General features: G+C 40.3%; 1 protein-coding gene across 1 annotated transcript; it reads left to right on the top strand.

Moving 5' to 3' along the window:
* Positions 1-209: 209 nt before the first annotated feature.
* Positions 210-2,024, top strand: LOC117871559 (endoplasmic reticulum mannosyl-oligosaccharide 1,2-alpha-mannosidase-like). Its single transcript, XM_034759387.1, has 2 exons — positions 210-371; positions 1,829-2,024. Exons 1-2 carry the CDS (start codon positions 225-227, stop codon positions 1,991-1,993), a joined length of 312 nt encoding a protein of 103 aa, XP_034615278.1. The 5' UTR covers positions 210-224; the 3' UTR covers positions 1,994-2,024.
* Positions 2,025-11,655: the final 9,631 nt, after the last annotated feature.

Raw genomic sequence — 11,655 nt, 5'->3', positions numbered from 1 at the left:
AATCTATTATTATGGAGGCTTGTAATTTAACACTTTCAGTTAGACATGTAAGATCTGTTGGCCTCTGTAGCTTTTTTTTTTTTTTTTTTGGCAAAAGTATCACTTGCATATAACATACAGGTGACTACCATAGGGCTTGTCTACATTTGGTGTGGGGAGAGTTATTTTTCCAGCTAGCGTCGAAACTCTTAATTCCTTATGCAAGGTACTTTGATGTGTAGTGAATGTATTTTATACATATAGGTCTAACGAACAAATCATCAGAAGATCAGAAGACAGAACTAGAGATCCCTGGATTGAAACCAGCAAATCCAGCTGTTTTACCAGCACCGCAGAAAGCAGATGCCAACTACCCAGAGCTTTCACCTCAGGTATTGCAAGGAAAAATGTTCCTCTTAACCCTACCTAATAGGGTTTGTGAAAGCTGCAAATAGCATTTAATTCCAACAGTCGTAATGGAAAAAGAAATGAAGGCCTGTTATAAGAATTAATTTCCTATGTGTAGAGAACTCAACTCTCAAGAAAGGTTTTGGTTCCGGTGAGGGGTGAAAACATTGTCTACTTTCTGGCTTTTGTTTGTATCCATAGACTTAAAGAGGAGAGAATTGCTCTGATTTCTGAGAATTCTCTTCTTAGCTCAGTCTGAAGGAGCTAGTCAGCTGTCTAATAGGAGCACTAATATATAATGAAAGCATTTGGGAGGTGGGGGTAAGGTATTTCTGGAATTCTCAGTAGATATCATGTGGGCTTTGTTTAATAGTGAACTTGTGTTCAGTATGTTTCCTAAACCACTGGTGTGCTTGTGACTGCTGATACTTCAGGCTTTTGTGACCTGGTATTCTAGGCTCCATCTTACTATCTTGACGAATCTGCTTGTGCTTGGTCTAGGCCCAGGCATACCACCATTGCCTGCCTCCCGTTCAGCAATATGTGCTCTAACCTGCTATGGAGTACTCCAAACCTCAGTCCTGGAAATGTGCGCAGCCCAGGCTCTGTGGCTGGCTAGAGTGTGTACAGTTGAATATGAGGTAGGGGATAGTCGGCATCTCTGGTAAACTGCAACAGCTTCCCAGAATAGGTGGAAATAATAATAAATCTAGTAGCTCTCTATGTCTGAGATACTCTGAAGGTGTGTGAAAGTTATTTATTTTATGGATACACTTCTAACAGATCATACAAACTGTCTGGTTTCCAAGAAATTCATTGGGAGAGTAATAGGAAAAAGGAACTCTGTTTAAAGTGTGTGTGTGTGTGCGTGTGTCTCTACACACACTCTCCTGTTCACACAATTAGTTCAGGGAATTTAGGATTCTTTGTTTTAAATGAAAATGATCTCTCATGTGGTGCTTTCTTCTAATTTGTATAATGTACATCTACTAGGAAAAATAATTCCTGGTATTGGATCACTTCTGTATTGCGTAAGCTCTTAGTAACGCATCTCTTTGTTATAACTAGTGTCAATTGTTGCACCTTGTTATATATATGTTTATGACAGGTTCACATTTTTGACCGTGCTGTGTGTTCTAGATATACCTGGTAATGATACAGGTAGCCTAATATTCTCACTGGAAACTGTTACCCAAGGAGCTATGTACAATTTTACCAGAGATAAAAAAATTCAAACATGATTTCCCTCCTCCTCGGCCTGTCTGGTTGAGATGAAAGGTTGCATGCTGTGACCTGTAGTCCCCTGCACTACATCTCTGTATTAAAAATGAGGGTATTCTCAGGTTGCATTGTACAACTCTGGGATGCTTTTGGACTGGGTATTGGCCACCCATGCAGTAGATCATATGCATCTTGGTTTACTTTTGCCTTTCTTTCTTAGAAACATTCAAAGCCTCCTCACGTCCGACGTGGTCCTCCTAATCTGCAGATCAGACCGCCACGGAGAGATGCAAGGGTAAAGGCCCAAGATGTTGCTGGCAAGACTGAGGAAGAACCTGGCCAGGCTGATAAAGAAGAGAAAACAGAAAAGTCCATTATTAGGTAGGTAGAAATATTTCCAAGAATTTACAATTTGCTGGAGCAATCTTCTAGTTTTGTTTTTATTCTCTCAGATTCTATTGGTAAAAAGATGAATGTACAAATTTGTGAGGGCTTTTCATTGTCTGCCTAGAATGTTGTTTTACTTATATGCTTCTTTGGCCTTGCATAACAGCAGAGTGTTGATTTTTGCTAGTGGGCTGTAGTCCACGAAAGCTTATGCTCTAATAAATTTGTTAGTCTCTAAGGTGCCACAAGTACTCCTGTTCTTCTTTTTGCGGATACAGACTAACACGGCTGTAACTCTGAAACCTGTCATTAGGAAATTTGAACACAACCTTGTTTCACAAATAGTTTTAGTTTCATTGAAGTGGCATTTTTGATTGGGGGAAAAAAGATACATTGGAAAATTCTCAATCAGCTCTACTCAACATGTTGAAAGATCAAGTCCATAACATATGGAAAGTGCTCATTATATATACTAGTACAGGGGTGGGCAAACTTTTTGGCCTGAGGGCCACATGGGGATTGCAAAACTGTATGGAGGGCCGGGTAGGGAAGGTTGTGCTTCCCCAAACAGCCTGGCCCCCACCCCCTATCTGCCCCCTCCCACTTCCCATCCCCTGACTGCCCCCTTCAGAACCTCCTACCCATCCAACCCTCCCTGCTCCTTGTCCCCTAACTGCCCCATCCCAGGACCCCCCACCCCAACCACCCCCGGGAACCCCCCAACCGCCCCCTGGAACACCCCCCATCCAACCCCCCTCCTCCAAATCCCCTAACTGCCATGACCCCTATCCACACCCCCGCCTCCTGACAGGCCCCCTGGGACCCCATGCCTATCCAACTCCCCCCGTTCCCCATCTCCTGACCCCTATCCACACTCCTACCCCTTTACAGGCCCCCCAGGACTCCCACGCTTATGCAACCCCCTTGTTTCCCAACTCCTGAGGCCCCCCCCGAACCTTCGCCCCATCCAACCGCCCCCTGCTCCCTGTCCCCTGACTGCCCTCTGGGACCCCCCCGCCCTTATCCAACCACCTGGCCCCGACCCCCTTACAATGCCACTCAGAGCAGCATGTCTGGCAGCCATGCCACCCGGCCGGAGCTAGATATGCTGCTGCTCTGCTCCACAGGAGCGCGCTACTCCGCCACCCAGAGCACTGCCTGCGCAGCGGTGTGGCTGCGGGGTAGGGGAGACAGCAGAGTAGGGGCCGAGGACTAGCCTCCCTGGCCAGGACCTCAAGGGCCAGGCAGAATGGTCCCGTGGGCTGGATGTGGCCCGCGGCCGTAGTTTGCCCACCTCTCTACTAGTATTATCTAAAGCAGATTTGAGAACTTAATTGTTTGCACACATGTACAAACATTTACTGATGAAGTTCGTGTGGGAAATATCCCATGCATTTTATTTTTGTGTATGACTCACTGGGGGCAAAGAAAATAGAGCAAAATTAATGTATTATTAGCACAATTCTTAACTTAGCACTACCAGCCAGATTTAATTGCTATTGTATATTTTAACATGTTCCCTACAACATTCATAGGGGCAAATCCTCATACCTATGTGGAGTACAAACAACTCAGCTGTGCACAGTGGTGTTATGCAGGGACTAGAGAATATAGATACTTCCCTCTGGCTTTCTGAATTAGAACTGATTAAAAACTCATCCTATTTATATTTATGTGTCTAACGATACAGCTGAACTAAAATTTTCAAAACCACCAAGTCCCATTTTCAGAAGTGACTTTGGCATTTAGGACCCCTAAGGTGCTTTGGACAATTTTAATTCAGTCAAAAAATTCAGATATTTTTTAAGGCCAGAAGGGACCATTGTGGTCTCTTGCCTAGCACAGATTACTGAATTTGTAAGAAAGTTGGGGGTATAAGCAACTGCTTAATTGATCACATATGCCACCTTTCTCAAGGTACTTTGCTTAACTAAAGAAAAGACTCAAAAGTTAAATTTAATTTTATAGAGTTTTATTAAACTATCCTTAACAACAGTAACAAATAGTATAGGATATAAGAAGGCAAACATGGTATTGGATTACTTTGATTATGTATATTGGAAAACTGGTTAATATAACCATTCGTTTTCAGAATCCAATCACACAACTACAATAGAAAATAACACACTCAATCACAAATTTGGGGAGGTGACTTTGTTTACATTTTTGACTAAGAGTCACTCAGACTAGAGCCTCACTTGTGCCAAGTGGTTATTAACACCATCTTTGCTAAGACAGAGGAAAAACAATCCAAACTAGATCACAAGACAATTTGGTCAATTACTTATATGTTCATTTACCAAGGTGTTCTTCCCAATTGATCCATAGTAGTTAACTCTTTTAACCCCATTTCCTAATTAATTATATTAGCCCTTAGGTCTGATTAATACTCCTGCATTTATGACAGCCTTTATAGACTAACTGCAGTTCAAGAACTTGGTCTCATTTTATGTACATATACACCTAGGTCCTAGAACATAAAAGGTGATATGAAGCCTTTAACATTCACATGTTCTACAATCTTAGTTAACAATAGTAGCTTATTCAGTTTCAAAGCTACTTAATAACCATCTTGATTGGAACCTGTTATAATACAAGAACAAATACTGTAACTCTGTGACAATCTTTAAACACATATACAAGCATGTACTCTTCCTTACTAATTTGGTACCCAGTTTCAGGAAGTGGCCAATTGATTGATTTGGGTTGTCACCCAAGAGAAAGTCTGTATTAGTTATCAGCAGATTTTTGCTCAGCTGTCAGCTTTTAGCTCAGTTATGGTTCATAGCAGGAGTGACGAGAGTGGAGTGAAGGATGGACATAGTCTTTTCCTGCTCTAGTACCAGGCAACCCAAATTGCTGGAAAATAGAAAGAGAGTTAAAGGTGCCTATCTGAGATAGGTCCTTGATGTCACCAGGGAGACTCCCAGATAGACAGCCCAAGACCTCAGTCATCTTCCTTGCAGGTGTCTTTGGCTTTTGGAAGTGATGTGCTGAAGGAGATTGACCATTTTATCCCATTTCTATTGGGTGGTTCAGTTTGGTTCCTCCTCTTGCTTCAAGCAAGCATGTCCAAACAGATGGTGAACCTATGTAAAGCAGTCAGTGACTCACGAGTGAGAACATCAATCTCAGGACAGGCTGTTAGGAAGCATGGCACAAACTCCAAATTTTTTTTTTATTTCTATACTTAGATTTCATCAACCAGTTATCAAGTGTAAATTCCTCAGACACTGTAATAGTTTAAACAGGGAACCACAGACAGTGTTCTTGGATACTATGATCTATCTCACCATCCAGGTGAGCATACCTTGTAATTGGTGGCCCTTTAAACCAAGAATCACAACAATATTCAGATTATTCCTAATCACTTAGGCCAGGTCAGTTGCATCTTAGATCTTACACTAAAGGCAAGTCTTATAGCCAATGCTATAATAAACTATAAAAGATTTTTTAAGTAGGAAAAAGAAACAAGAGTTATTTATATGCTTACCTGCTTTAATCTTGTATACACACAAATGAGTTACAACAGTAATTTTCAAAAAGTTATAGAAGCTTCTATAATAACCAAGCTCCATATGAACTTTCGGGCTAACCCAGATACTGAGGATTTCTTGCATATGTCTAGTAAACCTTGCCCCCCAGAGACCAAGCAGCATAGAGATCCAGTGCCTTCTTGATGGTGGTCTTTATTCCCCTTCTTCCTTGTGGTCTGATCTGCAAACTCATCTGATGGGAGGAATCCACTTGCATGGCTCATTTTCATGGTGGGAGAAGGAAAAACAACCAATGCTAATTGTTCTCTTTAATGTCCCACAATAGTCTGTCTGATGTCAATGGACCTTTCCAGTTGGGCAGAATGTAACACCTCATGTTGGAGATCAGCACTTCACACTAGTTCAGGTCTTTCTCCTGTATGGAGATTTATGCAGTGGCAGAGGCTCACAATACAACAGCTCTAATATTACCTTACACTATGGGTACGTCTTCACTACCCGCCATATTGGCGGGTAGCAATCAATTTATCCGGGATCGATATATCGCATCTTGTTAAGACGCTATATATGGATCCCTGAACGTGCTTACCGTTGACTCTGGAACTCCACCAGAGCGAGTGGCGGTAGCACAGTCGACGGAGGAGTCGCGGCTGTCGATTCCGCACCGTGTGGACCCCAGGTAATTTGATCTTAGATACTTTGACTTCAGCTACACTATTCATGTAGCTAAAGTTGCGTATCTTAGATCGATTCCCCCCCAGTGTAGACCAGCCCTAAAGGATGCAGACATTATAAGTGAGATTAATGCATGCAGCAACTCACAAGCATTCAACAAAGTCTAAACACATTCTTATAATTCCAATCTCTATTTTAACAGTACTAACCCACAGATGAGCCACACTGATTCCAGCAATGTGTTTGTGAGTATTCCATTGAGACATGGGTACTTTGGCATGGTCTGGCACCTGGTTTGCCTGAGTCACAAGCTATTCTTCTGCTGAAGATTCAAGATGTCCACCCAAAATGAGTTATCCTGTCACCATCCAATCAGGAAACAAGACATAAGCTTTTGAGTTCTTGCAAGTGGGCTGGAATTTTCCAGACTCTTTGTGCAACATATCTTCTCATATTAGCTTGTGTACAACCATATTAGCTTGGGACATACCTTGAACACCAGCTGGCTTGCTCCAGTCAGCAACATTGTAGACATTTTCTGTTGACCACTTTGTGGTGCATTGCATGGCCAACTTTGAAGTTATGCTTGGTTAAGTTGCGGTTTGTCCACCAACATACTGCCAGCTGCTGAAATGTCGTCCCATTTAAAATTCATATAATTTATACAAAGTCCCTCCATCATATCTGATGATCTTTAAACTTGTTTTAACAGTCCATTATACAATGCAAAGTCACTTCAAGAACGGTAGTTCTTCAGCAGACTGGAAGAAGAAACTGTGGTTCTGTCTGCCATATAAATTTTCCTTTTTCCGCTAACCCTTGTTTTAACCATGGTGAGACATTGGTATTTGTGGCTGAGCTGAGTTTGTGCATTATTAACCAAACAGTTACATTTCTGATTGTTCCTCTTTGGGGTCAAGTGTCCTTATAAATACACTATTCAGTTTCAGTTCCTTTTATTTACTGCCTCTTTCCAGGTGTATTTCACTAACTTGATAGCATAAGCATGCTTGATTGCAAACATTAGCCCTTCTTCTTTACTTTATCACATAAACTAAAAGAAATCAATATGAACACAAGCTCTTTCTTTCCTAACAGTCTTGCTTATGAAGGAAACTCTATAATTAAAGTATACAATATTTTGCCCAAAGCTGTATGACTTATAGGTGACTTCCCATTTATACACATCTTAATCAAAATATTAGATGCCATCAAGTTCCCTGTTTTACTACTGTCTGACACATCATATAATATCTTAATGTTTGATATTAATTTAATTTTTAATCCACTCACTCATTCACAGACTGGAAAAAAGAGAAAATCTCTTTATTTATACCAGTGGTACACTCTTGTGAAAGACTGCAGCAACTCTGAGTTTGCTCAGGCTATTGAAGAAATCCAGCTGTTAGATTTTGGGTTTCTATTCTCTTAGCCCTGTATTCTATCTTTTCATCATGGCTGTGATGCCTGGGCAATTCTTAAGTAGTAATAACTCAGAACTTTGAGGCCTTAGTTACAACAGCCTTCCCTGAATTAATTCCTGCTTCAAGTCCAAAACTAGAGCATATCTTTTGAGAAAATAATCTAGTCTTGATTTTAAAATTACCAATGCTGGAAAATCCATTGCAACCCTGGGTAAATTGGTTAATTAATCTCTCTGTAAAAAATATGCCCTATACTTTCAGTCTAGTCTAACTTCAACATCCAGCCATTGGAATCTTAATCGTGATCTTGTTATACCCTTGTTAGCTAGTTTGAAGAGTCCTCCATTATCACATTTCTGTTCATCATATTGGTATTTATAGATTGATCAAGTCACCCTTTAATCTTCTCTTTGGTAAACTCTATAGATCAAGTGCTCTGAGTCTCTCACTATAAGGTATGTTTTGTAATCCTTCAATCATGCTCACAGCTCTTCTCCGAACCCTCTCCAATTTATCAACATCCTTCTTGAGGTTTGACAAAATCTATTTTCAATAACACATGCTAATTGGCATTAATTATACAGTCCTCTTTAAACTCTTTATTAATTGAATTTTGTACACACCATTCCACTATTTGACTAGGATTGAATTCAGATGGACAGGCCTATAACTCCCCCAGTCATTCCATTTACCATTTTTTAAATAATTGGCACATGAGCATTTTTTCCAGACCTCTGGAACTTCCACAATATTCCAAGACTTTTAATGAAAATAAACATTAATGGTTTAGAAAGCTCTTCAGTCAGCCTTTTAAAAACTCTTGGATCCAGACCTGTTGATTTAAAAATGTCTAATTTTAGTAACTTCTGTTTAACATCCTCCTTAGCTGCTGTTGGAATAGAAAATATTTCATTATCAGATGATATGACTACATCATCTGTTTTTCCCCTGAATACAGAATAGAAATTTGTATTAACACACCTGACTCCTCTGCATTATTAAAGACAAATCTACTATTTCTATTTAATAATGAACCAATACTACTGTTACAGTTCTTTTGTTGTTTATATACTTAAACCCCTTATTTTCCTTAACTCTGCTGGCCACAGATTTCTCCTTGTGTCCTTTTAATTCCCTTACCAATTTCCGACAAGTTCTAGCTTCTAATTTACATCCCTTATACATTTTTTGTTATATATCACTTTTTTATTTTTAATGTTGTTTTCACTTGCAGTCTAAGTCAGGTTGTGTGTTTGTGGGGTTTTTTTTTGTTTATTTGTGGTGTGTTTTCTGTTTTAAACCAATTTTTGTCTTGATGGCTTTTTGAGCATTTAGTGAAATGTCCTTAAACAATTCTCAATTATAATGCACATTTTTATTTTGAAATTATTTCTTCCAACTCATTTGGCTCATGATTGTTTTCAGATTTGTGAAACTAACCCATTTAAAACAACGTGTAAGTCTATTTATTGCTGGCTGGCACTCTATTCAGCTTGCACATAACAAATGTAATCAAGTCACTATCACTTGAAACTAATTCTAAATTTAAAACAAAAAGACAAAGAAAAAATTTTCGAGGCGGGGACAGGAATTCCTATTTCCCAACCACTGGTAATTGGAACCTTCCCACCAAGCCCATGGATTTCTCTATAATAGTGCAACAACAGGGCAGCAGAAGCCCAAGTGTGTCATCCCTTTACAGCATCCTTGTTTTTTCCTGAGGTGCTTATCAGCATATCATCTATGATTCTGCATTTGCTGCATTCTCCCCTTGATGTGTGAAATGATTAGGTTAATCATTGCACCACCCAACAATCACTATCCTGCCTGACATGTCCACAAAATATCGCTCCATACTTTAGTGATGGACTTCTCCATGGACTAGTGTGACATTACCCAGGGTACAATCTGGATTGATCAATAGCTGTGTCCTCTCAATTTTCCATCCTCAGGTGCCTTTTACTCTGCTTCACTGTAAGAGCAACCTCTCCTAGTCTGCTCTCACACAGCCTCCAAAATGTAAATGACCCCCATCTATGTTGCAAAAGTGCTGTGGTCAGCCACTCACGAATTACATTGCATGACAACACCAGCAAACTCCCATTCCCAGACGTTCTGCAGAAACGTGTGTCTTGTAGTGCCCAGCAACCTCCTAAACCATACAAGCTCATATAAAATCCATCATTTCATTAATTGAAATATGCACCAATCCTGTTATCTCAAATAGAATTCCCCAAACACTTCTATCCAAACACACACTGGTTTAGATAAAACCATAAAAACAAGTTTATTAACTACAGAAAGTTAGCTTTTCTAAGTACTTACAAGTAATGAGGCATAAAAGTCAGAATAGATTACAAGAAAATAAAAGCTAAAATACAACTATCTAACTTAATAAGCTAAATGAATTCAAAGCAAAGGTCTCTCTTGCCACGTTACAGCAGTCTCACTGATCTGAACTCCTTCAGTCAGGATCCCTCCAACAATCCAATGATGTTTCCTTTGTCCTTCAAACGTTGTTGATGCTGAGAGCAGAGAGAAAGGGAGAGAGATTTCTTTGTGTCCACTGCTCTCATTTCTTCTACTTATTTTTCTCTTTGAAAATCGGCTCCAGCTGAGGTTCAGGAGACAAAACCTGTAAGGAAGGGAACCTCCAGCTGTTCTCTTTGCCAAGATGTAAATTTCTTACTCACACCCTTTGTCCTGCCAAAGAATGGCCACTTAACTCAGTAATAGTCCATTTGATTTCTTTGACGCATGGCTGAGGTGTCAGTTTGCCTTTTGTTTCTGAGGAACTGGTTTGTGGTGGTTTGAAATATGTCTCAGTAACATCATGAAGTAGAATCTTAACTTTACATACAGTGTTGCCACACATTTTACCAGGACAATGGTGATCAGCAAATTATGAGTTTTCAAATGATATCGCACAAGGCATATGTGATACCTGAAGGGGGGCAGGGAGTAGCTCCCTTTGATGGACACCCAGCAGGCCACTTAGCTGTAAAATCACTCTCGGTCTGTTCTCTGCTTGCTTTACCTGTAAAGGGTTAGCAAACCCACAAGTAAAAGAAAAGGAGTGGGCACATGACCAAAAGAGCCAATGGGAAGGTAGAAATTTTGAAAATTGGGAAAGAAACTTTCCCTTTTTCCATTGTTCTCTGTGCTGCAGGGACACAGAGCAGTAATGCTGTAACCGGCTTTAAGCCAGGTATGATTATAGATTATCAATTCATATCTAGAACCTACTTATCTGAAGCATCAGATATGTAAGTAAAATTAGGGAATGTCTAAAAAGACACAATTAGGGTTATTTCTTTTATTTCTTATTGTCTTGTGGACTCCTCTGTGCTAATCCCAGATGCTTTTGTTTGCTTGTAACCTTTAAGCTGAACTCCCAAGAAAGCTCTTTCGGGTGCTTGATTTTTGGAATTGCTTTTTTAAAATCTAGCAAAAGCTTAAGTTCCAGATGCATTTTCTTTCTTGTTGTTTTTAATAAAATTTACCTTTTTTAAGAACAGGATTGGATTTTTGGTATCTTAAGAGGTTTGTGCATGTGCTGTTTGATTAGCTGATGGCAACAGCTAATTTCCTTTGTTTTCTTTCTCAGATCTTCCCCGGATGGGGCGGTGGGGGGTGAAAGGGCTTGAGCGTACCACACAGGGAGGAATTCCCAAGTGCTCTTCCTGGGTCCAAGGGTTGTGGGTGGGGTTTGCATTTGGGTGGTGGCAGCGTTTACCAGGCCAAGGTCAGAGAAAAGCTATAACCTTGGGAGTTTAATACAAGCCTGGAGTGCCAAGTATTAATTTTTTGAATCCTTGCAGGCCACCACCTTCTACACTCGGAGTGACAGAGTGGGGATTCAGCCTTGACAGCATACTTTATACGTAATTTATCATAGTCTTGTAAAAGGTGTGAACATAAGGGTACAGATGGCCACAGCTTGGTAGATCTCCATGAGTGTGGTCCACTTATGTCACATCCTGGCCTTTCTCTATGCACAGCAAAGCCACACTTGTTATCCTATTCTATGGGCCCACAGGCAGGGAGTCAAGATTTTCCCCATA

The sequence above is a fragment of the Trachemys scripta genome, chromosome 1 (assembly GCF_013100865.1).
Source record: "Trachemys scripta elegans isolate TJP31775 chromosome 1, CAS_Tse_1.0, whole genome shotgun sequence".
Classification (NCBI taxonomy): domain Eukaryota; kingdom Metazoa; phylum Chordata; order Testudines; family Emydidae; genus Trachemys; species Trachemys scripta.
This window is presented reverse-complemented; position numbering and strand designations above follow the sequence as displayed.

Excerpts from the sequence above, each read along its gene's own strand:
- LOC117871559 (XM_034759387.1), top strand. The coding sequence starts at position 225 with ATGTATTTTATACATATAGGTCTAACGAACAAATCATCAGAAGATCAG. Across the intron at positions 372-1,828 it reads ACCCAGAGCTTTCACCTCAG|AAACATTCAAAGCCTCCTCA; the intron begins GTATTGCAAGGA and ends TTTCTTTCTTAG.